This window comes from Megalops cyprinoides, chromosome 13, assembly GCF_013368585.1.
Source record: "Megalops cyprinoides isolate fMegCyp1 chromosome 13, fMegCyp1.pri, whole genome shotgun sequence".
In the NCBI taxonomy this organism is placed as follows: Eukaryota; Metazoa; Chordata; class Actinopteri; order Elopiformes; family Megalopidae; genus Megalops; species Megalops cyprinoides.
In genome coordinates, this window is record NC_050595.1 from 24,536,196 (window position 1) to 24,563,949 (window position 27,754).

Here is a 27,754-nt window from a genome sequence, read left to right on the forward strand (position 1 = left end):
CACGAGAACCTGTTACTATCAGGAGTATGGTGTACTATTAAATAACACCGTGAACCTGCTGTTTTAGTTCATCAGCCATGAAGTTACGCTGTCTGTTCAGCTGTACAAAGGTTGCAGAAGAGAGAAACTTGTATTCAGTGGCCTTGCACTGTGGGAGCAGGCAGCAGCTCATTACGTGCTCTGGCAATACTACATAACAAGTCTTTCAAGGGTGTGGTGAATTCCAGTTTTCCAACATGGAGACGCTGTTCACAATTCTTGCAGGATTAGCTGTTCTGCTAATTTTTCTGCATGTCCAGCATCCTTATTTTCTGCACGATTGCCGCTACATCTGGACAGTTTTCAGCATAAGGTCAAAGAGGCTGAAAATCACAGAGAAAAACTATACTATCCTGGACTGTTTTCTCGACAGAGTGAAGACTCAACCAGACAAACCGTTCATTGTTTTTGAGAATAAAGGATACTCTTTTCTAGATGCGGACAGACAGAGCAATAAAGTTGCAAGAGCGCTGAAGACCCAGGGATGTCTGAGAGAGGGGGACACCGCTGCCCTTTTGATAGGAAATGAACCTTGTTTTGTATGGGTCTGGCTCGGACTTTTCAAGTTAGGCTGTGCTGTTGCGCTGCTGAATTACAATATCAGGTCAAAATCCTTACTGCATTGCTTCTCCTGCTGTGGTGCGAAAGTTCTCATAGCTGCTTCAGGTAAATAGAAACATTATTACCCTATTGTCATAGGTTGGGCATAGAGCCCATGTATAGTCACTCAGTAGAGTATAAAGTTAAGTTAATATACACCCAATATGGCTGCAAAATGTCACAATATCTGCTTTATACATGCACAGCTTATACTCTGTAATGAAAGTGAACATTAAATAGTGTAAGACAAGATATAAGACAGTTATTGTCAGAGTTTCACAAAGAACATAATATGTAAACAAATGTAAAAAGTTAAGTTGAAGTTGACCTGAACAGAGATAAAAAAAATAAATAAATAGAGGAATAATTTTGAAGGCAAAGCATACTTCTGGACACTGAGATTAGTAAAAGGTCCATTACTTTGTTTTTGAAATAACAGTTTGTTATGATTTATACCAATCAGTAGGAGCTCTTCACATATACAGCTATCCCTTGGAGATAACCAAATACTAAATATTCCACACTAATCTTCTGCCTCAGAGTTCAAAGAGGCAGTTGAAGAAATGCTGCCAATGCTGAGAGAGCAGAATATCTCTGTCTACATCCTCACTAAAGACTGTGACACGCTGGGCATGGAAAGCCTCGCTGACAAGATCGAAGAGGCGTCCGACGAAGCACTGTCGCCACACCTTAGGTCAAATGTCACAATGGGAAGCCCAGCATTCTACATCTACACATCTGGCACAACAGGTAATACAGAATATTCAATTCCAAAAGGACTTTTAAAAATTCACTCTGGTGTTACTTCAGGGACGGTCTCTGGGAGTGCTGATACCACTGCAGGTGGTGTTATGAAACAGAAACATCACAATGCTGCTTTATTAAGCTTGAAGTAGTACTGTGAGCAGGAGAGACTTGTCTGTATCAGCCCTTGCTTGTTCTCTGAAATGACAGAAAAATGCTGGAGGATTTAACCTGAGTATACTCTCACCCAGGGCTTCCCAAAGCTGCTATGGTGCCTCAGCAGAAGGTTTGGGGAGCAACTTTCCTGCTAACGTTTGGAGGAGCCACCTCTACAGATGTGATCTACATCTATCTTCCCCTGTATCACTCTTCTGCACTGATGATAGGGCTAACTGGTGCAATTGACAAGGGTGAGATGTCAAAGCATTTTTTAACAAATCTCAGCAAATATTAAACTTAAGTTTCCATTCCTATTTTATACAGTTCAATCTGAGTGTAAATTAATGTCAGTAATGACTAAAATGTCAGTCATTTCTTAAAATAGTTTTATTTATTACAAGATACAGTGTTTTGAGATCATAACTTTTAGTTACTATTCTAATTAATATGAAAGTGATTTGATGACTAAAGTGGTGATACAAGATTGCCATGGACTTCATAATGTGGTCTAACCATGTTCACTTTTTGAACTTCTTAAAATTATTAACATATGATTATAGTTAACGAGCACATAATGCAGATTTTAGGAAACTTTTGCTGGTGCTATAAAAGCAGGACTCTGGCTCATCTGGAATTATTCAGTTTTCAGTTAAAAGTGCAAGGTTAATTCTCTCAGTCAAATACAGGTGTATTTTATTCTTTTGATGAACTAAACCCTTATGTTTACAGACCATGTGACTCCCTGTTACCATAAAATTGCTGCCAACAGTTAGTCTGGTTACATTAAGTGCAATAACGTGAAGCACACATAAAGTCTACTCAAGCATGACATAACAGGTGATTTAAACATTCATGACACATTGCACAATATATATGGCAGAATTCATCACGTCATAACATGTATTATGTTGAAATGAATGTCACATATATATCAAATTATATATATGACATAGCTGGGGCAAGAGTTGTCCCATAGTTGTGTGATGATGTTGGTGGTGTTAGGTTCTACTTTGTGGAACGGACAGTCAGATGAGTGAGATGAGACCAGTCTTGCAGAGGCGAGGTTTATTCCCCAGGAGCCAGTATTTCACAAACAGCATCTGAACTAAGGCCCTGTTCACACCTGGCATTAACATGCGTCTTGGGTGATCCGATCACAAGTGGACAGCTCTAAGTACAGGTGTGAATGCACCCAAGACGCATTGAGGACGCATGAGATTCAATCGCTCAGACCACATCTGGGTCTGGGCCGCATATGGCCACATTCTTTTAGCAGTGTGTACACGAATGTGTCCTGTGCCACATTGAAGGACTGCCTACTCAACTGACGTCCTCTGCGTAGGCTGAACAGGACACCCGTTAAGTGACCCAGGCAATTCAGTGTTTTCAGTGTTAAGGCAATTTAAGCAGCAAGTTTCAAAGACAAACGTTGGCTGATTCACAGACATAGCTACACAGCTTGAAATAATAGTCTGCTTTTTGCAATGCAGTAACGCTGAACAGGACGCTCGTTTCACGCCTCAGGCCGTGTTCCACCAGTTAGTTAAGCTCCTTCCTCCATTGTTAACTGCTCTCCTGGCTCCGAGTTCAATTGAGCCTGCCGATACCGTTAGTTGTGCGTTGCTGTGCGTCGTTGACAAAAAAAGTTCTGTTTTCTCCGGTAACGAACGTGTTGGTTGGTATTTAAATTTAAATAATTTCCCGTGCCTAATCTGCCGGAAATTAAAAGAAGAAGACGAAATTAAAACAATACAGAGTGGGTCTATTCCTGCGCTTGTTCCAAGCAAAGCAACTGACGCATTCAGTATCTCTATGGGCTTTTCGAAATTTTCAGACGCAGCGACTCAAATTCTGTTTACCTTTGGAAAAAGCAGAAATGCTAGAATAAAATGTTTTCGACTTAACCGTATTTGGCGGGCACCTTGCCAGTATAGGTGATTTAAATAGGCTAAGCAAGTTATTTAGTTTCTGGTTCAGACCATTTAATTTTTATTAAATTCTCACTTCCCCGACAGTGGCCAGCGATGGTCTGTCTTGTTGCATCCCAGGGCCCCTGCGGGTCTGCCGATTTAAAGCTGCACAGGAATTGACATTTTCTGACAATTTGTGGACTGTGGAAGCTACTGCTGGCATCATGTGTTTGGGTGGAGAGCAAGTGTTTGTGCTCTCAGATATTAGTGGTGGTCGCAGAGATGAGCAGCAGTCTAATGACATATTTTGGAATTCCAAATTGTTATAATAACATGACTTCAAAATAATGACTAATGGTTCTTCATTTTCAGGTATAACAGTCATTTTGAGGCGGAAATTTTCAGTCTCTCAGTTCTGGGAGGACTGCAGGAAACACAACGTTACAGTGATTCTGTACATTGGGGAGCTAATGCGCTATCTCTGCAACAGTCCAAAGGTTTTGTATCATTTTGAGTGGTAACTACACTGTAATCGGGTAACTGATAGTGTAATCTTGAAGCATTGCATGAGCGCAATTTGTTAAGAAGGCTTTCTGTGTTTGTGTGTGCTTTTGTGTGTGTGTGTGTGTGTATTTTAAAGAATATAAGTATACAGATTTACACTAGTTTGCTCAAGACTGGAGGTGTTAGACTTATGTATATAGAGATGTACAGTCAGTGGATCAGTTGAATGCATTCTGTACTATTCAAAATAATATTTCCTCTGTATAATATGTAGGATTTGAACAGACCCAAATTCACCAGATAAGACCAAGAAAAATTAAGTGTTGCTCTTTGAGAGTCTGACCGATGATGACCGAGGCTCTTTGAGAGTCAGACATCCCCACTCTAAAAATTTAAAAATGCAATGTAATAACGTGTAAGTTGATTTTTTCCGCCTTCCTCAAATTGATGGTGTGTTTTTGCTTTGTTTTTTATTTTCTGCACAGACAGAGAATGACCGAAACCACAAAGTAAGACTAGCGATCGGCAATGGCATCAGAGCCAATGTCTGGAGGGAGTTTGTGAATCGATTCGGTAACATTGGCATTAAAGAGCTGTATGCGGCTACAGAGGGAAACATGAGTTTTATGAACTATGTAGGGAAGATTGGAGCAGTTGGACGAGTTAATTTCTATCACAGGGTGAGACTGCACACCGCTCATGAAACACCGTATAATGAAAATGGCTTGCCTTTATTGCTCTTCACTAACCTGGTTTAAATGCTGTGCTTTAGAGAGTTTTCCCCTATGCACTGATTAAATACGATGTAGAAAGAGATGAACCAATAAGGGACTCCAGAGGTCTGTGTATTGAAGTTCCTAAGGGTGAGTTCATCTTTATATTTAAATCTAACATTTTATACTTTACAAATACACTTTATAAAACTGAAGGGTGTAATTGCTAATAATGTTCAAAAAATACCCTGAGTAATATGACATGGTTTATTTTCTCTCAGGTGAAACAGGGCTGTTTATATCAAAGATCTCCAAGTTTGCCCCTTTTACTGGATATGTGAACAATCCTCAGCAATCAGAGAAGAAGCTACTGAGGAATGTCTTTCAGAAAGGAGACCTGTACTTCAACAGCGGAGACCTGCTGAGGATTGATCAGGAAAATTTCATCTACTTCCAAGACCGTGTTGGAGACACTTTTCGGTACCTGTCTCAGACAAAGCATCACTTCTCACAACCTTTAAGTTTTTATCTGATTCAGCTGCGTTCACTAGTGTTAAAACCACAATGTTTTCTAGAGTGATCCAAAAAGACATGTTGATTAGCCACAATTCAACTTTGCAGATGGCATTCGTTAATAGAAAATCACATACATCATCCCATGGACTTCAGCTCACAGTCAAATATCACCAGCTCTGAATATCTGTGCTCTGTTCTCTCCCACAGGTGGAAAGGGGAGAATGTCGCCACAACTGAAGTGTCAGACATCCTCACAATGATGGACTTTATTGAGGAAGCAAATGTGTATGGTGTTCACGTGCCAGGTAAAAGAAATCCTTTGCCTGATTTTTTTTTCTGCTAATATCATCACCATCGCAATGTCCTTACTGGTAAAGGACAATATCACTATTTTTACAGAATATAAAACTGAACCTCATGGTTGTTGTTCTAATGCTACTCTGATATTTTCTTCCAAGGTCATGAAGGGAGGATAGGAATGGCTGCTGTAAGACTGAAAGAAGGCAAAGAGTTTGACTGCTCCGGCACATACAGCCATGTTGCCAGCTACCTGCCATCTTATGCCTGGCCATGTTTCATAAGGATTCAGGTAAAACTGGAGTTGATGGACTTGCTGTGATGTTATTAACATCTGACTTGAACTACATTGTGAATGAGTAGGGATTCAAAGGTTACAGATTTACTTTCATGACTTTTTCAGTTTAAAAGTTCTATGTTACTTTGACAGACAGAACTACAGGACTTGAATGAGTGGGGACATTTAAAAGGAGTGTCTCTAGTGATCAGAGGCATCACAGCTTCACTGTGTGCCAGCTGTTAAAAGTGTGTCTGATTTCAACTGATAATTAATATCTAAGTAATATAATTAATTAAGATCATTCATTTTATTTTAATAAGTTGAAGAGGAGACAACTCAAAATTGATTATTGAAAGAATAATAGCAAAAAAAATAATAAGTTCACTAAAGGATTATCTGTCCAGCTATAACACCTACAGGTATATATCTGAGGAGCCAATATTGATTGATTCTGCCCCAGCTACCTTAACAGTGTAGTAGTGTTCTATACTTCTTTAAATGTCCATCTCAAGCATTCAGTTCAGCTTCTTTTCATCTTTTTATTGTTATTTAAGAATTCTTTACTGAAAACTGGAACCTTCAAGCAAATCAAAGTAAACCTAAGGGCGGAGGGCTTCAATCCATCTGAAATTCAGGATCCTCTGTATTTTCTGGATGACAAACAACAGAACTGCATACCAATGACACAGGAGGTCTACGATTCTATTGTTTCAGGGAGCAAAAAGCTATGAATTCATATGTCAATAAATACTCTCTGAAAGCCTAATATGCACGGGTCAATGAGCACCACGGGTAACAATGGCAATAAATGCCTGTAATTTTTTTTTTCTTTATCTTTATTCGCATACAAGCAGAATGAATTCCCATGAAACATATTTTACAGACTATATCAAAAAGAGAATAAGGAAAAATTCAGTTTTCCTTTCATCAGAAGAATCATATAGTGAATGCTACACTTAGACAATTTCATTTTGGTCATGTTTTTGTATTTAAATAAGCTGATTTATTGATCAGAATACTGAAGCACTGGGTGACACATCAGATGCTTTTAGAATCTGCCTATTGCAGTCTGTTTTGCATACTTCAAACATGAAACCAATGGTTTAAGTAGTACTCTTAAAATCATATTTTAACATTAGCAGGCAATTTCTCAACTATTATGTATTTATAATTTTCCTTGCATTCCTGTTTTGTAGAAGAATCTATCCTTTTAATTTAGCAGCTGAAAAAGTCTAAAAACAAATAAAGCTCTAAGATCCCATAAATACTGATTCATGGCTGTGCTGTGTTTGTCCTGGGGGTGCATTCCTTTTGCCGGTTTTTCTCCCAACTGTAAGTTAATGTAAAACTCATCAATACTACTGATCTGGGTTTGTTTCATCTGACAGTTATCAGCTTTACATCAACTGACACAGTTGAGAAACACTAGTGCCAAGGACTTTGGCCTTTGCCCAATACTGGTGAAATATTTTGCCTGTCTGAACAGTGGTGTAGCACATTCTGAAAAAAATATTAGCTTTGTCTGTAACTTTGTGAGTTTATTTTTTACCAGTACGCATCAAATGCACCAATAAAAATTGCAAAATATGCATCATTTATTTAAAGGCTTACATGAATTGTTTAACACACAATGAAAATTCTTCTGATCCCGCTTGCTATCTTGGTACTGAACAGGAATTTACATTCTAATACAGTTTTAAAGCTGGATTGTCCTTTCAGCCATTTTTATCTGATGGGTGCAGACTGAGGGGAGATTTGTGTTCATCAACAAATGACCTGAAACAAAGGAATGCCTTTGCCTAAACCCATCATTTGATTTTGTAGGAGATAAGAGATACGGGAGCTGGTTTGAAGGACTCTGGAGCTCGTTATTTTCCTACCTACGCAGTAATCATGGAAACAGACTATTCTGAGACTGCCTAACAGCTAGTTATTTTGTATTTACTACTGTGAACTAGCAGTATAATTGCTAGCTAGCTATGTACTGTTTATTTTACAACTGTCTTCCAGAGCGACTTCCATATTTCACAGCTTGTATGTTATCCATTTATACAGCTGGGTATTTACAAAGGCAATTCAGGTTAAGTGCCTTGCCCAAGGGTAAAACAGAAATGCTGTACCAGGGAACAGAACCTGCAACATGTGGAATGCAAGCCCTGTTCCTTAACAGCATATCACACTGCTGAGTATTACAACTAGTTTTCCAGCAAATTCAGATCAATGGGGACCATACTGATTCACTCATAAATGGCACCGTATTAGCTGACTAATCTTTTACTTTTTAGGGTGATTTCCTGTGTTCAGACCTCGATGTACACTAAGTATGTGGTCTCAATGAGAATTCTCAGACCGTGTATTTCAAACTATTGGTGCTGTGAACACATTCCATGCTACCTCTCTCACAGTCTTTAGACTTCCTAACAAAGGTTGACTGAATACATGAAGCAAACAGGTAAGGGTCTAAAGTTCAAGGTAAGAAATCTTGGGATCATTTCAGAGTGTAATTGTCTTTCCCAAGAATTTAGGCTACAGAATTTCTCTTTGGGTAATGCATTTTAAAAATCTAGCTATAAATAAATATATTATTTATTACAGTAACATATTCTGGTGTCCGTATGTACCTTTATGTAAAATTCCATTGCTTCCAGAGTGATGAAGCCAATATACTAAAATGTGCCCAAGTCTAATTATGAACTCATGATTATGAATTACCAGCTACATTGATCTAGGATTCCCATATTGGAACTATTGCTACTGTGATCAGAGAACACTGATGCCAGTTTTAAATGAACACTGTAAGAAAATAGACCTTGTTTACAAGGGATTTAGCTATGGTAAAAAATTATAAATGTTTGTTTTGAGAGCTTGTCTTTGTAAATCAGGACAGCAAAGGGATATGTTCTGTATTATAAGTACACTGGGGAGAGTTTCCCTGCATAGACCACCATAGCTTAATTGATCAAAAGTATCAAAAGAAATCTGAATCTCGGAAAATGGCAATTGCAGCACAGCACGTCTCAAAACAGACTTGCTGGTCACATGTCTTTTAGCATATAGGCTACATCTAGTCTTCCAATAGGCAGTGAGATGAGAACTCCGCCTCCATGAAGAAGTAGGGGAGTTTGAATCCTCTTACTCCATTTGAGTTGGCGGAATGCACTACTTTGATCTTTCGGTTCACTTGGTGGTGTGAACGACACATGCTCAAAATGTCCGTGTTTTATAGCATTTTGGCCGGATTGGCTATTTTGCCATTCTTTCTGTATATTCGCTTTCCTTACTTATTACAAGATTTACAGTACAGTCTGAAGTCCATTGGGATCGGAATGCGGATATCAAAATACAAGACGAGAAAGCCTTACTACACTGTTTTGGACTGCTTTTTGGATGATGTGAAGAAACATCCGAACAAACCATTTATCCTTTTTGAGAACGAATCTTACTCCTACTTGGACGCCGACAAACGCAGTAACAAAGTTGCAAGAACTTTGTCTAAACACGCACGGGTGAAAGAAGGGGACACTGTTGCGGTCTTCCTTGGGAATGAGCCGTTTTTTGTCTGGGTCTGGCTCGCTCTGGCTAAACTGGGCTGCACAGCCTCGCTGCTAAATTACAACATCAGATCGAAGTCTCTGCTGCACTGTTTTTCGTGCTGTGGAGCAAACGTGCTAATCGCAGCTGCAGGTACATAAAACAAGGTGTATATTTGGGTGTATGCATCCGGTGACGTGTATATAGTGTATGTTGTTGGAGAACACATTGTCTCTCTTGTTGATTTCGTTTATATGAGCGCCTTTTTAGTAAAGAAACAATGCACATTTTACCTGTAACGGGGAAAAAAACATTTACGTGTTATAGTGTGGGAGTACAGCATTCATTGTAACGCGAAACCCTTTTCATCAGAGTTGAAAGATGCCATTGAAGAGGTGCTGCCGACGCTGAGAGAGCAGAACGTCTCTGTCTACATCCTCAGTAAAGACTGTGACACGCTTGGCATCGAAAGCCTCGTAGACAAGATCGAAGAGGCGTCCGACGAACCTCTGTCGCCTGACCTAAGGTCTAATGTGACGATGAAAAGTGCTGCGTTGTATATCTACACCTCTGGAACTACAGGTAATTTAATAAAATGAAAGCATCTCTTTATAAACGACACTGTTGCTGTTCTGACCAAACACTTATGATCTATATTAACCTTTGTTGACCCATGTGAAGTACACCGTCTCTGCTCTTTTTGGACTTACGTGCGGTTTTTATTTTCCCCGAGGTCTTCCTAAGGCTGCGGTGATAAACCATGAAAGGGTGTGGCTGGCATCATGTCTTCAGACTTTGGCTGGGGTGACCTCGAACGATGTGATTTACATATACCTTCCTCTGTACCATAGTGCAGGATTCCTTATGGGACTCACCGGCGCAATCGAAAGGGGTAATTAAGATTCACTGCGAGTTTTGTCCAAACAAATGGAATGGGGCGAATTACATTTAATAGTAATAAAAAGACACAGCATTTTACAGTAGTGTGTAATTCTGTAGCAGTATTGTTGTTATAACATTAGGTTACTTATAATTGAGTTGCAGGTGTGCTGTGGCTTGTTATATAATCACGTTGGGTAGCCGTGGTATTGCAAGCTTTTAGTTTTGTCATTGTCATAAAGGAGATATCATCTTTATATTCTTAATGTCACTGCTGTTGTGCCTTTTTTCTTCATGCATGTCATTCTTAGAAATGTGACCCTGGGTAATCTTTACAAACGTTAAAGTTACTCTTGGACATACTAGGAGGGTATTGGCGAACAGTTATTTTGGCTTTGATTCTTGATTTTATCTTTGTTCATTGTTTGTATTACCAATCAAAGTTCAAGCTGTTTAATTTTAACTAGTTGTTTTTTTATTCAAAGGGACCAACGTTTTATAAGGACACCAAAACGTTTTACTATGCACTTCAGACACAATAGAGGCATTGATTGCTGTCAAACTCAAGTTACTATACAATCAAGTGAAATTGCACAATCAAGTCACTATTCAGGTGACAACACAATAAAAGACAGAGGACAGAATTTTAAGGCGATGTAAATAAAAAAAAAATCCAAGGGTCCCTGTACCACAAACCAGCCCGCTCTGTTTTGACAAAATGTATAACCTGCAAAATTTCAAATACTGCTGCACAGTAATTGTGAAGATCGCTGATATTACAGTGATTTTGTTACCTTGAGCTACTAATATTTACAAAATTAAATTGTATAAGCTGGTCACAGAGATATAGATATTTCCCGTAATTAAGAAGATGGATGCTGAGGCATTGCCAAATCCCGTGTTTTGCTGCATCTCCACCACCTTTTTGTATCTTTCTTTCAGGGATAACAGTTGCTTTGAGGCGCAAATTTTCCGCCTCTCAGTTCTGGGAGGACTGCAGAAAATACAATATTACAGTGATACAGTATATTGGGGAAATAATGCGCTATCTCTGCAACAGACCAAAGGTAATTCCTGAATCCAAAAATGAATTATTTCCCAGTTTGTTAATTTATGAGGCTATGACCATTAACATAATAGGTGGGACCAAGGTAATACACTGTGACATTTGAGATTATTTATTGTGTAAATTAGTAGTGGCCCTTATATTTTAAAACCATGTGTTTTTGGGACAAAGTCATGAATTCAGTTTTACTAATTTTACTCAGAATTTACTGCATTATATGTCAAGCACCCATTTAAAATTCAATATTAGTTTATACAGGTGTTGGAGTAATGTTTTTTCTTGAAGTGTGGAGGCTGTAAGTTATATTGGTAAAACATGATTATTTGCTCTTTTCAGAAAGACAATGACAGGGATCACAAGGTCCGTGTAGCCCTTGGCAACGGCATACGAGCCGACACGTGGTCAGAGTTTCTCCAGCGATATGGAGACATACGGATCTGTGAATGTTATGGTGCCACAGAGGGCAATGTTGGCTTCGTTAACTACATTGGAAAAGTTGGTGCAATCGGGAGGGAGGTTTTCATCCATAAGGTAATGCATGTATTGGACTGCATATATCACAGCTTTGTCCTATGTCCATGACTGTTGAGAACGGCTGGCTGTACATGACAAAACATTTTTAATGGTTACAATACATGCTGTTCTACCTACTCAAAATGAATAGTATGTTGCATTAATGTGGTGTTTTTTTTTACTGCAGAAATTCTCCCCTTACGCCTTGATTAAGTACGACACAGAAAGAGAGGAGCCGGTGAGGGACTCGAGAGGATTCTGTGTGGAAGTTCCGAAAGGTGCAGTACTGAATACCTCAAAATTGCAGGGAGAGCTGTCAGAGCTGCCGTGGAGCGCAGTCTTGGTGGTCCTTGTGCCCAGTTCCATTGATAGGACTGTACCCAGCCGGACCTGGCTGAGAATGCTCACAGGGCATTCTGGGCCAGTCTTTGGGCCTGTAGCATGACAGTCAGTTGAACTGAAAGAGCAACACATACTATCACAGACATATAAGTAGGACATCTAAGTTTCCAAGCTTTTCTTTCATGAACAATGTCCTTTCATACCTTTCACAAACAATGTAGCGGTACTGCATAGTTATATGATGCAGTAGATACTGGAAGGAACATGTGATAATAACAAGAAAATGTTGTAGGACAGGACATCACTGACATCACTGAACATAAACCAAGGCTACTTTAACATTGCCTTTTCCCCTCAACTTTAGCACTGACAGAAACAATACAGTAAGCTAATCCTTTCTTGTAACCAGGCCAACAGCAAATATTTGGGTGTCAGGGGCTTAGCTGTTGGTTCATCCAGGGAACAACAAAAATATAATGGAAACTGGGTGACATACTAGCTGCAGAACTTAACATCATTTTTGTGTGTGTGTGTGTGTTTGCGTGTTTGTTTTGTTTTTCACCTGCAGGAGAGACTGGCCTTTTAGTGGCAAAGATCACCAAAATTGCTCCTTTCACTGGATATGCCAGAAACAGCCAGCAGACAGAGAAGAAGAAGCTGAGAGATGTGTTTGAGAAAGGTGACCTCTATTTCAACAGCGGCGACCTGCTGAAGATCGACCAGGAGGGATTTGTCTACTTTCAGGATCGCATTGGAGACACGTTCAGGTCAGCAGCTGATGCATTGCAGGAAGTGTGTACAGTATCTGGACATTGCACAAACATGATGTCCCTGATCATTTATTATGATCCCTATTTTGACCTGTACTGTAACCTAGTTTAACTTACTAACAAACCCACTTTTCCAACAAGCTGTCAGTCTCTGGAGGTGTTTCAGATAGGGTGAACAACATTTGGTTTTCTTTTACTTGATTGAGCTTCGCTGAATTAGATGTGCATGTGGCCAATAGGATCTTGCATGCAGTGGTACTAAATTAGATCAACATACTCTCAACAAGTATACGTGGAGACCCTGGATATGCAGGGAAATGATAAACGCTAAGTGATTATGTGGTCTTTTTTGTATTAGGTGGAAGGGGGAGAATGTTGCCACCACTGAAGTTGCGGATATTTTGATCATGGTGGATTGCATTGAAGAGGCGAATGTCTATGGAGTCAAGGTGCCAGGTAATGAGCAAGCCATTTTAAAAACCTATAGATTTCAACCCCAAGTAAGAAAATAAATTATCTGTAACATTATCACTGCAAGGAACTAAGAAACATGGAAAATAACTGGACAGTGTTTCATTAGTGACAATCTGCTTTGTCAGATTTTTTTGTTAGCAGTGTCTTTATCTCTGACAGGACATGAGGGAAGGATAGGAATGGCCTCGCTCAAGTTGAAAGACTGCCATCAGTTTGATGGGGTTGGCACGTACCAGCACCTCCAGACCTACCTACCCAGCTATGCAAGACCCCGCTTTATTCGAATTCAGGTATGACTACAAAATGCTGAACGGCATATACTTGCATAAAAGTATGGCAGTACTTTTCTCTTTCTTTTCGGTCACCTCTCTGATGTTGATGTGGGTGAGTGAAATGATGGGTAACATCATTTTCATGCTTCCTTGCGTTTTTCATGTGTAGGATTCTCTGGTCGTCACTGGGACATACAAGCAGATGAAAGTGAAGCTGGCGGAGGAGGGCTTCAACCCAGCAGTGGTGCAGGATCCCTTATATTTCCTGGATGAGAGCAAGGGCTACATTCCAATGAAACAGGATCTCTATGATGCAATCAGTGGCGGCAGTATCAGATTATGAAATACTTATTTCGCGGACTGAATGTTTGTACAGTCAAGCAGCTTGTTAAATTTTTTTAGCATTTCTGTCTAATTTTAAAATGTACAGAATCTTAAAAATGTTTACATAAATGCTGGGCATCATCATAGGATATTAAAGCAGTGCATGTGAATTTCAAATACAAATGTATTCGTAATGAAATGGAAAACTGGACCTAAAGTGTATAGAAACATAGAAATACTTCGATTTGAACAAATTGCTCTGCAACTTGCTCAGCAGAGTGGTAATGTGAAAATTAAGATCAATGAATACCTGCAGATATGACTTTTTAAGTATTCATGAATCAGGCAAGAATTACTTGTTTCAGAGAAGGTGTCTATACCATATAAACTCAATGAGTCATAAGTCAGATGTGTTACTTTATGTAAATAATGATTTGCAAGGATGAGAGAGAGTCTGAGAATCTGAGATGGCGGGGGGGAGGTAGCCTTTGGGTGACCAAGAGCTGGAATGCTGGAATGAGGTGGACACTGGCCCATTTTGTCAGCGCCCTCTGAAGCTCTTTCAGCAGAGCATTTTCTGTCTGTGTTTGCTTTCTCTAGAGCATTGCCCCTTGAAAGCAGCCTGTAAAACTCTCCCTCCATGTCTGCTTCACTGATTCCCTGTCACCTGGGTCCATGCAGAGTCATTCAACTTTATAACTTCATTTAAGCAATAAAGGTCACTCAGCTGTCATTGACCTGCTCAGTGCAGTCGATAGAGCAGTGCCTTTTCAACTTTGCCTCAGACATGTTCATACGGCTGCGCGCTGTGTAGTCGTCTTTGCCAGCAGAGGCACCTACTTGGTACTTTTGTGCTATAGTTACTTCTGTTACTGTGCGGCTGCAGAGCTTTCACGGCATGTGTGCCCCCAGGTGAATCCACTCACACTGAACAAAAGAAAATGAATTCGACTTTTTAACAAATGGCTAATTTATGCAACCAACAAAAAATATTAGGTTGGTTGATGAATTTATTAAGTGGAAAGCTCTGAGTGTTTATGTCTGTGGTGGACTGAGGAAAAAACAAGATTTTTTCAAGCTTGTACCAAATCTTTTGTTGTGACCAATTGTTTGATTATTAACCAGGAAACCAGCTACATGAAAGATATGGCTTGTATGTATTATTTACCTTACAATGCAGAGACTGTAGTCCACTTCACTGTTCTACTACCATTTTCTCTGGCCCAAATGAGAAATGCTCTAGGCACTGGGGAAGGTGCCAGCAGGGACTGGAACACAAAGGATCTGGCAAACTCAGCGCTGGCAAAGAACCACACTGGCCCAAGACGGAGGGCAGCAGGGCCAGCTCATAAACAGCAGGGAGGAGAATCATGCTTTTGTGCTTGTAGTGACCTGAGGTTTCACTGTGTGACGTGGACACTCTCACACGGGTCTCTTTCTGAACATTTCATTGTGTTTGGATAAACGATACTCTGTGAAAATGAATTCATTGCTGAATGGGACCGACTGAAGCCTACCTGGGTAGAGCACTCGCTGAGAGTGGAACTGTGGTGAAGTGCACATGCTGATGTCAGCTGCTGTAGTGCTCTTGTAATTAGCACAGATAGTCTTTCTTTCAGTCTTCTTCAACAGCAGTCTGTAGTGTTTCCCCAAGCAGGGTCTACTTAATCTCCATGGATGCCTCAGTAAATTTTCACCAGTGGGATCAGGCCTGCTGTATATAGCACTGAAAAATCCAGTCCAGAAATGTCCTACTGTGAGGTACTGTGATAGCCACCCAGAAGATGAGCACTGTAAGCATCAAGCTCCATGGCCAGAGAGAGATGATGTCATACAAAACACTTCATTGCCCCCGGCAGGAAAAATAGAATCATCCCAGGGCTCAAATGACTCAGCTATTCCCGAATCCTTGCTTATAATTATAGCATAGCAATCTTTTATGTTTTTCTTTTCGAATATCCAAGCGTGCCCCTAAGAATAACCTTACATTCACAATCTTTTTTTCAGTTTCTATACCTGTTTTTGATCTGTATATTAATCAGGCAGTCAGTATTTTCAAGCTCTCAGCTATTTTCATACCTAATTTGACTTGCACATATGGGTGAGCTTGAAGAGGGGAAATTATAGTACACGACAAACAAGACAGTGAGGTATTGTATAAGAATGATTGCTCACCGGCAATACTGAATTTATATCCATATTTATGCAGGCAGCCTGAGCTGGAAAAAAAGAAACAATGAGAAACAAAGTCCAATGTCACTCGCTAAAAAGTCAGTACAAAGTACGAAAACAGAAAGCAACACTCACCCTTGTAAAATACAAAGAATGGCCATCGGTGTGCCTGTTCAGACTGCATATTGTGAATCTTCACTGATCATTGCTTCACTGTCCGCGTTCTCTATAAATGACCAATCTGACACGGTCATTTTAAGAGATGCTGTACGAGTGTCAACATAAGCACAAATACATTCCGGTTCAAAAAGATTACCCAAGGTGCTGGTGTTATAAACCATTTTCATCAGTTTAGATATTATTACATAAATGCGTGTAGTGTTTGACATTGAAATCTTAAAATAGAAGATAGAACATACATTTACAGTGTCGACCTTCCTTTTTAAAGTTTTTCCAAATGGAAATAATCATTTTCATTTTTGAACTGATTATAAATGAATGCCTGTTTTGACTGTAGATGGCATTAAAAAACATTGATTTGAAGAGTAAAAAATGACTGTTTTCACAAGAGCTGGTGATTAAAATACCACCAATCACATGCAGTGAAAAAAAGCAGACCTATGTACAAAGAAAACATTCCTAGGATTACTACTACAGTGGTTACATGTTCATATTAAACCAAAATACATGAGGGAAAAAATTTCAGCCATCAGATTTTTTTTTCATGCAGTACAGAGGTGATAGTTAGAACTCATGGTAAAATAACTGAACTACACTTATTTATGCTGTTTAACTGCATCAGAATAACTAAATATATACACATATAAAAACACCCTCTTGGATAGGGAACTGGATTAAAGTGTGTTAATTGTAATAAATGTGCCCTTTTTTGGAGTCAATACATGAATACATGAATAAAATACATACATGTCTATATTCATCCTTCAAAATACACTCGAACTGTATGAAAAGACAAGACAGTAACGCGGGACAGACAGGGAGAAAAGAGAGCGAACCTGACAGCACAGAAAGAAATCTTCGTTTACATCCTCTCATAAACCTAATAGTCATGGGGTTTTCTTAGTAGGTGAAACCCTCCCACAGAGGGCAAAAGAGTTACTACGGCAATAATTGCCATGAGAGACTTTGCATTCGCTTGGAGGAATCGGCTGTTATTCACACTGCTCATGATAAAAGGGCCAGATATCTTCATCAGATAAAGACAAATAAAAAAGAATCACAGCCTCTTTAGGTAGTGTTTAGAGTACATCATAAACTACTAGCTGCATCTTCCCTCCTTTCTACTAGCTACATAATTCCCTTTCATAATCAGTACATGTAAAAATGTTTTTTTTTTTGTTTTGTTTTTTAAATGCCACAATTTAAAGACGATGTCTTGCTTTTTTCTCATGTAAAAAAAAAAGTTAAATGCAAGAAAATTTCAGCTTCACTGAAGTGGAAGTGCAGCGCTAAAGCCAGGCTTTGTGTTGTACCGTGTGTCAAAAACAACATACTGTAAAATGTAAAAGGAAGCGGAGGCCTTCAATTAGCCTGCAACTATGTACAGAGGAGCATCCGTAAGAAGTGTTTACAAACTGGACGGAAGCATGTCCGTCTCTTCGGGCGAGAGTTTTCTTTAAGCTTTCGTGATAAAAAGCCAATCTTCTCCAGTCCGTTCTACTTTTCCCAGAGAGACCACGATGCCCGACTGCAGATATCAAGCATGCTGGTGAGCTGCTACAGCAGGGGTCTCTCTCTCTCTGACATATTTTGGAGGACATTCATCCAGGAGAATCCCTCTTGAGTTCTTTAGGACAGAGGGCTCACGCGGTTTTTTTGCTGCTCTGGTGACGGGTGATGGCCTCCAGTTTCTGTCTGTAAGCCTCTGCCTCCTGCTCCTTCTTTAGCAGCTGCTGTCTGTATTTCTGGGCTTCCCGGTTGGCCTCCTCTAACTGTTTCTGTAGGGTCTCCTTCTCCTGCAAAAGACATTTTATAAATGTAATTGCTCACAATCTTAAACAATAACTGTAACTAATATTATATTGTAATGTGCATATTTCTGTCATCAGTTACATCAATGGGTGTTGTTTTGGAGAGGGATATGTTTCCAATAGCAAACGGAATCAGGCTTTCTACAATTCAGTAGAGGGTGGCACACTCATTTCTGCAAGTGCATGCGCGGTTTTTCTTTGAGCCCTTCGTCATATGCTGTATTTACTCAAACCATTTTGCAATCAGTCACTTTGTGATAACCCTCTGTGGTAACCCATGATGGATGTTAACACAATTAGCCAATGTACACTTTTTCACAAAAGGTCTCCTACACAACCAAGCACGGCTCAGACTACACACAATACTGCACATTAGTGTGAACAGAGGTCTGAACCACACACTAAGACAGGCTCTGTCCTCGGGTGCAGCCCTGTACAGCACGACATATTTACATTTACAGGTTTTCGATGCAAACATTTTTAAAACTCACTGTATACGCCAAAATATGAGCTTTGGTTGCCCCTTGTCCTTTCCCCTCTAATATTAATGATAAATATCCTGTTTATACAAACTTCATTATGATTTTATATTGTGTTCCTTACATTCCGAGTTAAGCTGCTTATGAACGCATTACAGTTTCTGGCTAATGCATCACAATAAAGGTTTTGTCAGTTGAAATAGAATTGTTTCAATAAAATGTTATTGTATTTTATAAAAAGGTGGGTATAATGTATTTTTTCTAAAGAGATCCCAGATCATTCTCAAATCTTATAAAATCATTTTGCGTCCATTAAGTGTGCATTCAGGCATATGGAGAAAAAAGTGATTTTACTTGCTGCAGCTGACAGTGATCCATATTTAAATCTTGAAACTAGATGCAGACTGACAGCCCTCAGTTTGAAACGCAAAGGAGATGGAATCTATTCAAAAGTCAAAAAGTCAATCAGATTCAGTTACTCTTTTCAGACAAAGGAAACAGTTAAATTGGAAAGAAGGGGAAAACACCGGAAAATGAGAATATTGAGATGGATGTATTTTATTTACAGACATTTCAGAATTGATCATTGCAAAAAAAAAAAAAAAAAAACATCACAGTGCTTTTTTTCAGCTATTTAACATGTAGGGAAGCTTTCTGGCATTTTTGCATAGACTTCATTTGGATACTGATACAAAAGTAAGAAAATATTCATTTTCACACAGTCTGCCAGGCACTTCCCACAGGCATGCTTGTCTTTAATTATCTCCATTCTCTCTTCTCTCAATCAACCACTCTCTCCACTAGATCACCTGGAGTGATCACACTGTACCTAAAATGACAAGACCATGGATTACAATCAGCCTCACTGTCTCACAGCCTCTTCCAGATCTGTCTGGCTTTGACACACGCCAGTACTCGTGTCAGTTCTGTGCACAAATTTCACGTCATTGATTTGCCAGCAATAAACACACATGACCAGTGATGTGAGACTGAGGCGTCAGTTTTGAGGCAAAATGAGTGGATCCACCATGTGCTGGCAAATTGAACCAATCATATTATTGTAGAGAGCGAGCCTTTTGATTGGCTCATATAGGCCAAAAACTGATAGCACATGCTAGCTCCACACATTATGAGGTTCCCGAAGCCAAACTTTCCCGTCAATACAAAAAAAGTAAAGGTCATAACAAGGTGTGGATCCAACAGGGTTTTGAAACCACTCAGCATTTAGGGCAACACTGAATTTTCCTGCACAGGTCCCTTTTCCCACTTCCTTTATCAACACTGAAGATTTCAGTCACACCAATCAAGCACAAGTGAAACGTGCATATCATGGCCAGACACTTCAGGGCCTTTAAACTGATCACTAAGAAGCTGAGATTTTACAAGGGTTCCAATACCACATATTCATGTTTGACTTACCTCAATTTCTGCGCTGTCTACATGATTTTCTATAATCTCTATGCGTTGCCTCTTCACCATTGGCTCTTCACTGATCACAGTTTCCTCTGCAATATCTGTGGCGGGCACTGTTAAAACTGGACACATTCAGCCTGAATTAGACACATTGCATTGTATTAAACACATCAGTGCAGTTCAGATGAATTAAAGATAAGTTATCTGGATGGTTCAATTCAGTAAAGAGGGAATAATAAAACATAAGTAAAAAAAACATTAAAAAAACGTTAGAAATAATCAAATGAGTGTTGGATCTGTGGATACAAGTTCATTGGTTTGTTGCTAAGAATCAGTGTGAATGGAAACTTTTTAGTTGGAAGACCTGTAAAAGGCATCAACAGTGCAATGTAAAACCTATGATAAAAATTATTCATGACAATTCCCTGCCTCAGAGCCTTTAAGCGAGGGCGTAATCCTCTGGTATGTTTGCCAAACCTAGAGAAAGGTTGCTTGTGATAACTGTAATGCTTGACTTGCCTTGCTGGCCGTCTGGCATGGTGACAATGATGGGCTGGCCGATGCCGCCGGCAGTTTGTAGGTTGCCCAACTGGATGCCATCTGTAACTATAGTGATGACCTGCTGACCCCCTGAGCTGACTACCTGCTGAATGGCACCATCCACTGAGTCTGCTGTTACCACCTCTTCTGTGGCTACAACTGAGGAAACAAAGAAGAACAAGAAGGTTGTCACACTACCACACATTCTATACCACAATGCACCTCTCTGCGTGTAACTGAGCAGACATGTAGAGAGACACAGTAATACATGTATAACTTGTGCTTTATTGTACTGTTACACTTTATGTTAATGCAGTCGATCAATCGCAACACAAAAAAAGTAAATAAAAGCAATAAAGCTGTATTGCTTGGGCTCATTCTCTCTTTCTCTGTCTCAGTTCCTGTTACCAGCTATTACTTCTGTGAGTCTGCATAAATGCCATGTGTCATGAGTGTAACCGTTCTTCCATTCTCTGTTCTGCTTTGGAGTGCAAGGCAGCAGTGTAACCTGAGGCACTGAAACCCTTCAGGAGGGAGCTCTGTTTGCTATAACAGCAGTGTAATATTAGACATGCATTATTTTGGTAAGGCATTCAGGCGGCCAGTAATTTTGTCCACAAGGATTGTGGAAACAAAGCCACTTTCATCCGATTAAAGGTGTTTGTTTCCGAATTCCATCATTGCAAAGGACTGCAAAATTGGTCAAGGACCGCAGAATTTAGCCCTCGACATTTTTGGAACATTATTTTGGAGCATCTGTTAATCATCCTTCAAAGTTCAAGAGTGAACAGTTGTGCCTGTAAGGTGAAAACAATGTAAGTATTCTGTCATGCTGTGGCTGCTGTACAACAGAGCCTGTCTTCAGATCACAGTGGACACGGGAGCATGGAGGGACATGGAGCAGACCAAGCAAGGCAATGGCACAATGGTTCAGGCGTGACATCACAGCACATCAATCACTCCCTCCTTCCCAGGGCACCCTGCGTCTCCCTGCTTCCTTACCTTACATGAAATGCTTTAATCCCCATTTTGATTTACACTTTCACTATTGTGCAGCAATGCCAACTCTTAGGTTGTAACTGAAAACAACATACATCGTTTCACTCCTCCAACCAAAGGTTCACATGCATTGTAAAAATGGTCATGCATCTCTTTAAGGTTTTAGCTGCGCTATAGCCTAGAGTCCTACTGCACACTCTGCTCCAAAATACTGTCAACAGAGTGTGAGCAGTTCACCTTTATCAATTTTGTTTGGTGGTTTCGCAGCAGCTGCAAATTCAAGCTACGGCTGGATATTAAATGCTCTATTACCATAAAGAATCTAAATGATGCTCTTAACAACTTAACATGTAGTACCTGGTGTCTCAGATGAATTGGTTAAAGGGGCAGATGCTTCTGCTATAGCGGCTAATGTAGCTAAAACTGATGTTGAGGAGTTGCCAAACTGTAATGCTGACAGACCCGCCTCATCTAAGAAGAGATTTGACATACATTAGTAAGCACGTCCAGTGTCCTATGACCTCACATAACATGTGAAACATACACAGAAGGAACTCGGAAAGGATCTTGGAACCTTGCAGGTGCAAGCTCAGGATCTTAGAGTACGTAAGAGTAGTGTTACCACAAACACATGCCAATGCTTACCAATTCGTTTGGTAAGCTTTTTCCACTGACGTTATTTAGAAACTACACAATTCATGTGCTTTTAAAAAGAAATTCAATTACCACCTGTCTCTGGTCATCATCGCTTTACACATTTATAACATAATGATAGTAAATTCAAATACATCAAAAGTAAACGCCGTAAAAATAATTTGTCAGTAACAATAAGAGCATTCATTCATTTAAAACCCTGCCCCGTCTCTGTAGCAATTGTGAGTGCACACCCATGCAGTGCGAGCTACGGCTTTGATATGAAACCCTGAGGTACCTGCTGATTTGGAGGAATTTCCGGAAACCAGGCCTGCTAAGTTCACCACGCCTCCAGGCCCGATGATAAACTGCGGCGTTGCTGTGTGTATCGTCACTGTGTCTGGACTCTCCGGGTTTGTGTTTATTTGGTTTTGCATGGACACCTGAAGGGGAAACACACACACACACACACACACACACACACACACACACACACATACACACATACACACATACATACATTGTATGTGTCACAGAAAACAGTCTTTCACATTACATTGCATGCAGTTACACACATCTTATCCATAGCGATTTCCAGCACAGAAGTGTATCCATCCATCCATCCATCCATGTTGCATGAGCAACAGTGACTTAGACTTAAAAAAGACATAACTTAAACACTTGAACTTAAAAGCCAAACTTCAGCTCAGGGAAAAGGCCTCGCCACGTAAAATGATATACCTGAAGGATCTCAGCAAGCTCTTCGTTGGCATTGTCAATCGCAATGTCCAAGGCGTTTTTGCAAAATTTGCTCTGGACGTGAACATCAGCGCCGTACTTGATGAGGAGCTCAACGACTTCCCGATGGCCATGTTCCGTAGCCCAGTGGAGAGCCGTCATTTTCAGCATGTCTTTCGCATTGACATCAGCTCCATGCTAAAAACAGGGGAAGACGTGGCAGTCTGTACTGACTTCAAAGATCCCCATAACACGAAATTTGAGGGGGCCCAAACTGTACTATCGCCTTGAAACTGACATTCCACTTAGCTACTGCTCAGTAATGGAAGACAAATAATGTGTATTGTTGCAACATTATGGTCCTGATGTTTAATCATACATGTGACACAGATATGAGAGTATAAAGGACAGGATACATATTTCTACAGTAATATAAGTGATTGTTGCATCTTAAATACTTTGTGCATTGTTTAAGCAATTGTCCCACCCTGAAAAACTGTACTTTTAAAAGAGCAAAGACATATCATTGCATTCTTATTTGTTGCTCTATTCGGTGTAATAGGTAGTGCCCAGGAATCTGTACAGAAAGAAGGGGATTCAAATTTCAAACGTGACCATACTGTGGCTGTCTTCAATGTACCCTACAGCTGCAGTAAAAATGCAGCAACACCAATGAGATCCAGAATGCACACAGATCAGAAATTAATCATCATGGACAAAGTGCCTTATGTTTCGAATGTTTTGAATGGAAAGGCTCCCATGTAGAACAATAATACAAACAGTGTCACCTCATATTTCCCAATAGGAATCTCATATTTTGTATCAGCAGCAGCGTCTAAAGGGATCACCCACAGCTTTTTGGCTCGCCTCACCTTCAACAGCACCTCAACGATGCGGGCGTGGCCCTCTGAGGCTGCCATATGTAGAGGGGTCCTGTCCACTTTGGTCCTGGCGTCCCGACTTACGCCTGCTCTCAGCAGGACCTCCGTGGTGGAGTAATGCCCGTACTGGGCCGAGAGGTGCAGGGGGGACGTTCCAAGCTGCAGAACAAGGCCAGGCGTCTCAACAGTGAGTTCCCGAGCGTCACAGACCGCTCGAGCGTCACAGACCGCTCGGCACACAACATCACGCACGCCATGCAACACAACTTGAGCCGCCCCCGGAAACAACGGATGTGTTTAATGTGGGGCTTCTGTCTCAGAAGACTCAGAATGGATTCATTCACTGGCTGCTGGGAACCCCCGGAGTCGCGAGTTTACCCACCCAGTCTGTGGTGAACGGCGCTCCGTTGGCCATCAGGATCCGCACCTCGTCGTCCTGTCCCGATCGCGCTGCCTCCAGCAGCTTTTTGCCCAGATCCACCAGTGACATCTAGTGTTGAGAGGCAGAGTTTACACTTTCCCTCCAGATTATTGTCACTCTACTCCGATGCAGGTAAAACACTCTCACATCAGTTTTTTGAAGGGGCACACGATGTTGGAAAGCGGACACGCTGCACACTGTGTTTATAGGGATTAAATAGGGATTGGCAAGGGATTAGCCTGCAAAATATAATTTTCAAAACAATATTACAAGAATATATTAGAATATGTTTCTATTCAGCTCTGATCTGCTTTGGAATAACAAAAAAATCTACTTAAGGCAGTTAAAGTGGAATTCACAGTAATTAAGGGCAAAGGAGTGAGCTTTTATTGATATGTTACAAGATGTCAACCACAACCAACCAAGATGTTACCACACATAACCATAGAAATGTAAGAGGCCTGACAATGACAGGGCATTGGTCCTATAATAATAAAGATCACAGAACCATGGAGTTTCATTCAAGGATATGATTGGTGAAGAAAACAGCTGTAGCTAAAACCATTTAGACCTTTTAGAGGAACTGAGATCATTCAAGCCTTGGTAATATCACGTTACCCTGCTGAATATCCCATTACTTGTGTGGGAATATCTGGTAGGTCTGAGAATGGATGCCCTGACATTAAAAACCGCCATTATCTGTATAATGCTGAATATACAGAGGTCATGCACAAAATGGTCAAAATGGCAATTACCTATTTGTAAAACATAAATTAACAAAAATATGCTCTTAGCCATGACTCATGACACAAGTACGTTGTTCCCTATTTTCAAAGTTGTTTTTACTGATGGGGGAAATCCAATGTGGCATCTACTTTGCTAATTAATCCCTAATTTAATTTGATAGTATATCCCATACACCTATATTGTAAATATGCCAAGTTTAACCATATTCAAACATGGTTTTGATATCTTCTTCAGAAAACCAGCTGCAAATCCAGTAGTCCCTGGGTTTTTTTTTTTGGGGGGTTGCATCAATATTTCTTTGCATTATGTGGAGCCATACAAACATAACTCACATTGTGTCAATTTGCATAGCAGCTCATGAGAAGATTAAGAGCTACACAAATTTTATTAATAATTCAGTAGATATTAATTTCAATACAAATAATTGTGAATGGTGTGGTTACAGCAGTACTTTTATTAGGCGGGGGGTCTTCCCAAGGAAACGCACTTGTTGACTGCTCTCGCAACAGGTTGTTGACCCCCCTGTGTGGACATCATAATCAGGGAAAAGAAAGGGGGGAGATGGGGTGGAGAAGGGATGCTGTGAACAGCAGATACAGAAAAGAGGTAGTGAGTGGGATTTTTATAGTCATGGACAGAACCAATTTGTCTAGGTTTGGTTAACTGTATAAGGGTTGTCTCTCCCAAATCTGTTTGGAATTCAATAACAAAAAAGTTAGTCTGATGGCCTGTAGGAGCCGTATTTTGTAGAAACGCTGGCATGAAATTAAAAGTTTGAATTTGTCGTGTATGCTTATGAAATGTCACAGCATATATAATTGTTAACATATAATAGCACAAATATTTCTCAGATGAGGCCTTGTTTACATAACATGCATAAATGCTGCAAACTGATTGGCCTGTCACTGCAAGAATCAGGTCTGCTTCATTTTGGGCACACGTGGCCCCATGGCTCAAATGTAATTTAAGTGTTTCACTAAGAATTCTAAATGATCTCCACATCATGTGGCCCATTACAGCTTTCATAATATTTATTTGTTTGTAACATAAATTTACAATTGGTGATGAGAGGGATCTGTGAAAACACATAACTTCTTTTAACATAGTTCTGAAATACAGAAGACCCTAACCAACCATGATGGGTCTTTTGGCACAATTTATGAAACTGAAATGCACCGATGAGACAAATGTGAAATTAATGCCAGACTATGATCATCCTCAAACTCCAAAAGCAACCGTCAGTACTCTCTGTGCAGCCTAAAGAGTATGCACCAAAGAGGCATTTTTTCTTCAGTTCTAACAGGTGTTTAAAAGTTGTAAAAGATGCACTTCAACCACAGTGTGATGACTGTAAGCCATGGTGACTGTCGGATAGTAAAAAGACCAATTCATCAAATGTTTTACAGCACCTGTTGAAGGGCTACTTCATTAGACAGAGATTTAACAAAGGAGTGGTGTTTGGAATACCGTTAAGCTGAATTTTATTAAGCTGTTTAACCGGCTGAGTTACACATGCAGCAAAACGTGGATTATTAATTGCAGTACTCGATTTCTTTATTGTTCTTTTCGGCGACTGGCTGTGCAGCAGAAGCCATAGTAAAATATTAACTATCGGACATAAGATTCAGCAGTACAACGCAAACATATACTAATCCCACAATCACACAGTGTGCATGTCAGGAGTACCAATTCAGAGTAGGCCATAAGGACTTTTGTTTGTGGCCTCTGAACTGGCTGTCAGTAGTTACTGGTGACTACTGCAGCCACATACAATAAGGCTCATCTTAGCTCATCTGCTCGGCGCCTGCTGTTAACAGATGCCCATTGACAAGCAGAAAGTCTTCCCATATGTCTAACACCTTGCATCCAGAGAAACCAAGGAAACCACTATTCTGCCCAGGCATTAACCGACAGGGTCAGTATGTACAGAACTACCCATGCAATCCAAATTAAGGAATTTAATGAGTATGTCAGCTTATATGGCCGTCGAGCTAAATATAATCACATGGTCACAGCGAATAAACAAGATCGTTAACTGTGAGTACAATATAAAATGTTAATGTGGCCTCTAACTGTTTAGCGTTATCAGCTAACATTACATTACAGTTAGCAGAGCCGCTAGACAGCTCTACACTATCGGAGGAAAAAAGATGGTTAAACAGGTACACTAGTGAGCTAGGTGGCCTGTACTAGTAGACAGGGAAAGATAAAAATTATTGCTTGCAAATATGTTGTATTTTAACTGCTCCAGGCGGCGAGCTAGCTGACATCCCATCGGACGATACTGCCCTGCAATACATGAATACGAGCTAGCTAGCAAACCACAGGCCGAGCGCATACAGCACGCTAGCTAACCAGTTACGCACGCCGCTCGCCTACCACTAGGCCACCATTTTCTGCTCTATGACAACAACAACAACATGAGCCCCCTTTACTATCTGTGCTACACAACACTCCACGCCACATCTATAATTGAATTTTCCCCCAAAACATAAAACAACAGTAACTCCGGAAATCTGGCAAGTTAACGCAATAAACAGGAAATCGGTAGGATGATCGGGGTTCCGGGGGAAGTGGAATTATTTTTTACCAGCAAAGAGATCAACTTCCACATCCGGTGGGGCCAGACAAAATACCCCGACACTGACCTGGAAAAGATTCGTTAATGCCCGATATAGCGATATCGGGCGTTTCTGCGTCTTACCTTGTCACTTTAGTGAGCGAAATTGATGTATTACGGACCGATGGATGATGTTGTGGATTCGGGGGTGTTTTCTACTAATGGTGTCTCTTCGGCGCCCAAATTT

At 40.3% G+C, this 27,754-nt stretch overlaps 3 protein-coding genes across 4 annotated transcripts; 2 read left to right on the forward strand and 1 right to left on the reverse strand.

Annotated features, from left to right (window-relative positions):
• Positions 1 to 148: 148 nt before the first annotated feature.
• Positions 149 to 6,688, forward strand: LOC118787685 (very long-chain acyl-CoA synthetase-like). Its single transcript, XM_036543290.1, has 10 exons — positions 149 to 705; positions 1,180 to 1,389; positions 1,635 to 1,793; positions 3,825 to 3,949; positions 4,442 to 4,636; positions 4,729 to 4,819; positions 4,951 to 5,149; positions 5,393 to 5,490; positions 5,644 to 5,774; positions 6,317 to 6,688. Exons 1-10 carry the CDS (start codon positions 237 to 239, stop codon positions 6,491 to 6,493), a joined length of 1,854 nt encoding a protein of 617 aa, XP_036399183.1. The 5' UTR covers positions 149 to 236; the 3' UTR covers positions 6,494 to 6,688.
• Positions 6,689 to 8,917: 2,229 nt separating this feature from the next.
• Positions 8,918 to 15,430, forward strand: LOC118788284 (very long-chain acyl-CoA synthetase-like). The gene is made up of 10 exons (XM_036544240.1): positions 8,918 to 9,446; positions 9,666 to 9,875; positions 10,027 to 10,185; positions 11,115 to 11,239; positions 11,575 to 11,769; positions 11,939 to 12,029; positions 12,662 to 12,860; positions 13,222 to 13,319; positions 13,497 to 13,627; positions 13,779 to 15,430. The coding sequence occupies exons 1-10, from the start codon at positions 8,963 to 8,965 to the stop codon at positions 13,950 to 13,952; spliced, it is 1,866 nt and encodes a 621-aa protein (XP_036400133.1). The 5' UTR covers positions 8,918 to 8,962; the 3' UTR covers positions 13,953 to 15,430.
• Positions 15,431 to 16,906: 1,476 nt separating this feature from the next.
• LOC118787913 (GA-binding protein subunit beta-1) lies at positions 16,907 to 27,751 on the reverse strand. 2 transcript variants are annotated; one of them, XM_036543675.1, is made up of 9 exons: positions 27,652 to 27,751; positions 24,162 to 24,269; positions 23,771 to 23,938; positions 22,902 to 23,096; positions 22,459 to 22,603; positions 21,885 to 21,998; positions 20,508 to 20,687; positions 19,995 to 20,110; positions 16,907 to 18,081 (listed from the first exon to the last, which is right to left on the reverse strand). In XM_036543675.1, exons 2-9 carry the CDS (start codon positions 24,267 to 24,269, stop codon positions 17,929 to 17,931), a joined length of 1,179 nt encoding a protein of 392 aa, XP_036399568.1. In that variant the 5' UTR covers positions 27,652 to 27,751; the 3' UTR covers positions 16,907 to 17,928. The 2 variants fall into 2 exon arrangements, with proteins under 2 accessions (XP_036399568.1, XP_036399569.1); XM_036543676.1 differs by lacking the exon at positions 21,885 to 21,998.
• Positions 27,752 to 27,754: the final 3 nt, after the last annotated feature.

Excerpts from the sequence above, each read along its gene's own strand:
- LOC118787685 (XM_036543290.1), top strand. The coding sequence starts at position 237 with ATGGAGACGCTGTTCACAATTCTTGCAGGATTAGCTGTTCTGCTAATT. Across the intron at positions 1,390-1,634 it reads CTACACATCTGGCACAACAG|GGCTTCCCAAAGCTGCTATG; the intron begins GTAATACAGAAT and ends ACTCTCACCCAG. Across the intron at positions 1,794-3,824 it reads AACTGGTGCAATTGACAAGG|GTATAACAGTCATTTTGAGG; the intron begins GTGAGATGTCAA and ends CTTCATTTTCAG.
- LOC118788284 (XM_036544240.1), top strand. The coding sequence starts at position 8,963 with ATGCTCAAAATGTCCGTGTTTTATAGCATTTTGGCCGGATTGGCTATT. Across the intron at positions 11,240-11,574 it reads ATCTCTGCAACAGACCAAAG|AAAGACAATGACAGGGATCA; the intron begins GTAATTCCTGAA and ends TGCTCTTTTCAG. Across the intron at positions 12,030-12,661 it reads CTGTGTGGAAGTTCCGAAAG|GAGAGACTGGCCTTTTAGTG; the intron begins GTGCAGTACTGA and ends TTTCACCTGCAG.
- LOC118787913 (XM_036543675.1), bottom strand. The coding sequence starts at position 24,269 with ATGTCACTGGTGGATCTGGGCAAAAAGCTGCTGGAGGCAGCGCGATCG. Across the intron at positions 23,097-23,770 it reads TCGTTGAGGTGCTGTTGAAG|CATGGAGCTGATGTCAATGC; the intron begins GTGAGGCGAGCC and ends CCCTGTTTTTAG. Across the intron at positions 20,688-21,884 it reads CAATTCATCTGAGACACCAG|TTGTAGCCACAGAAGAGGTG; the intron begins GTACTACATGTT and ends TTGTTTCCTCAG.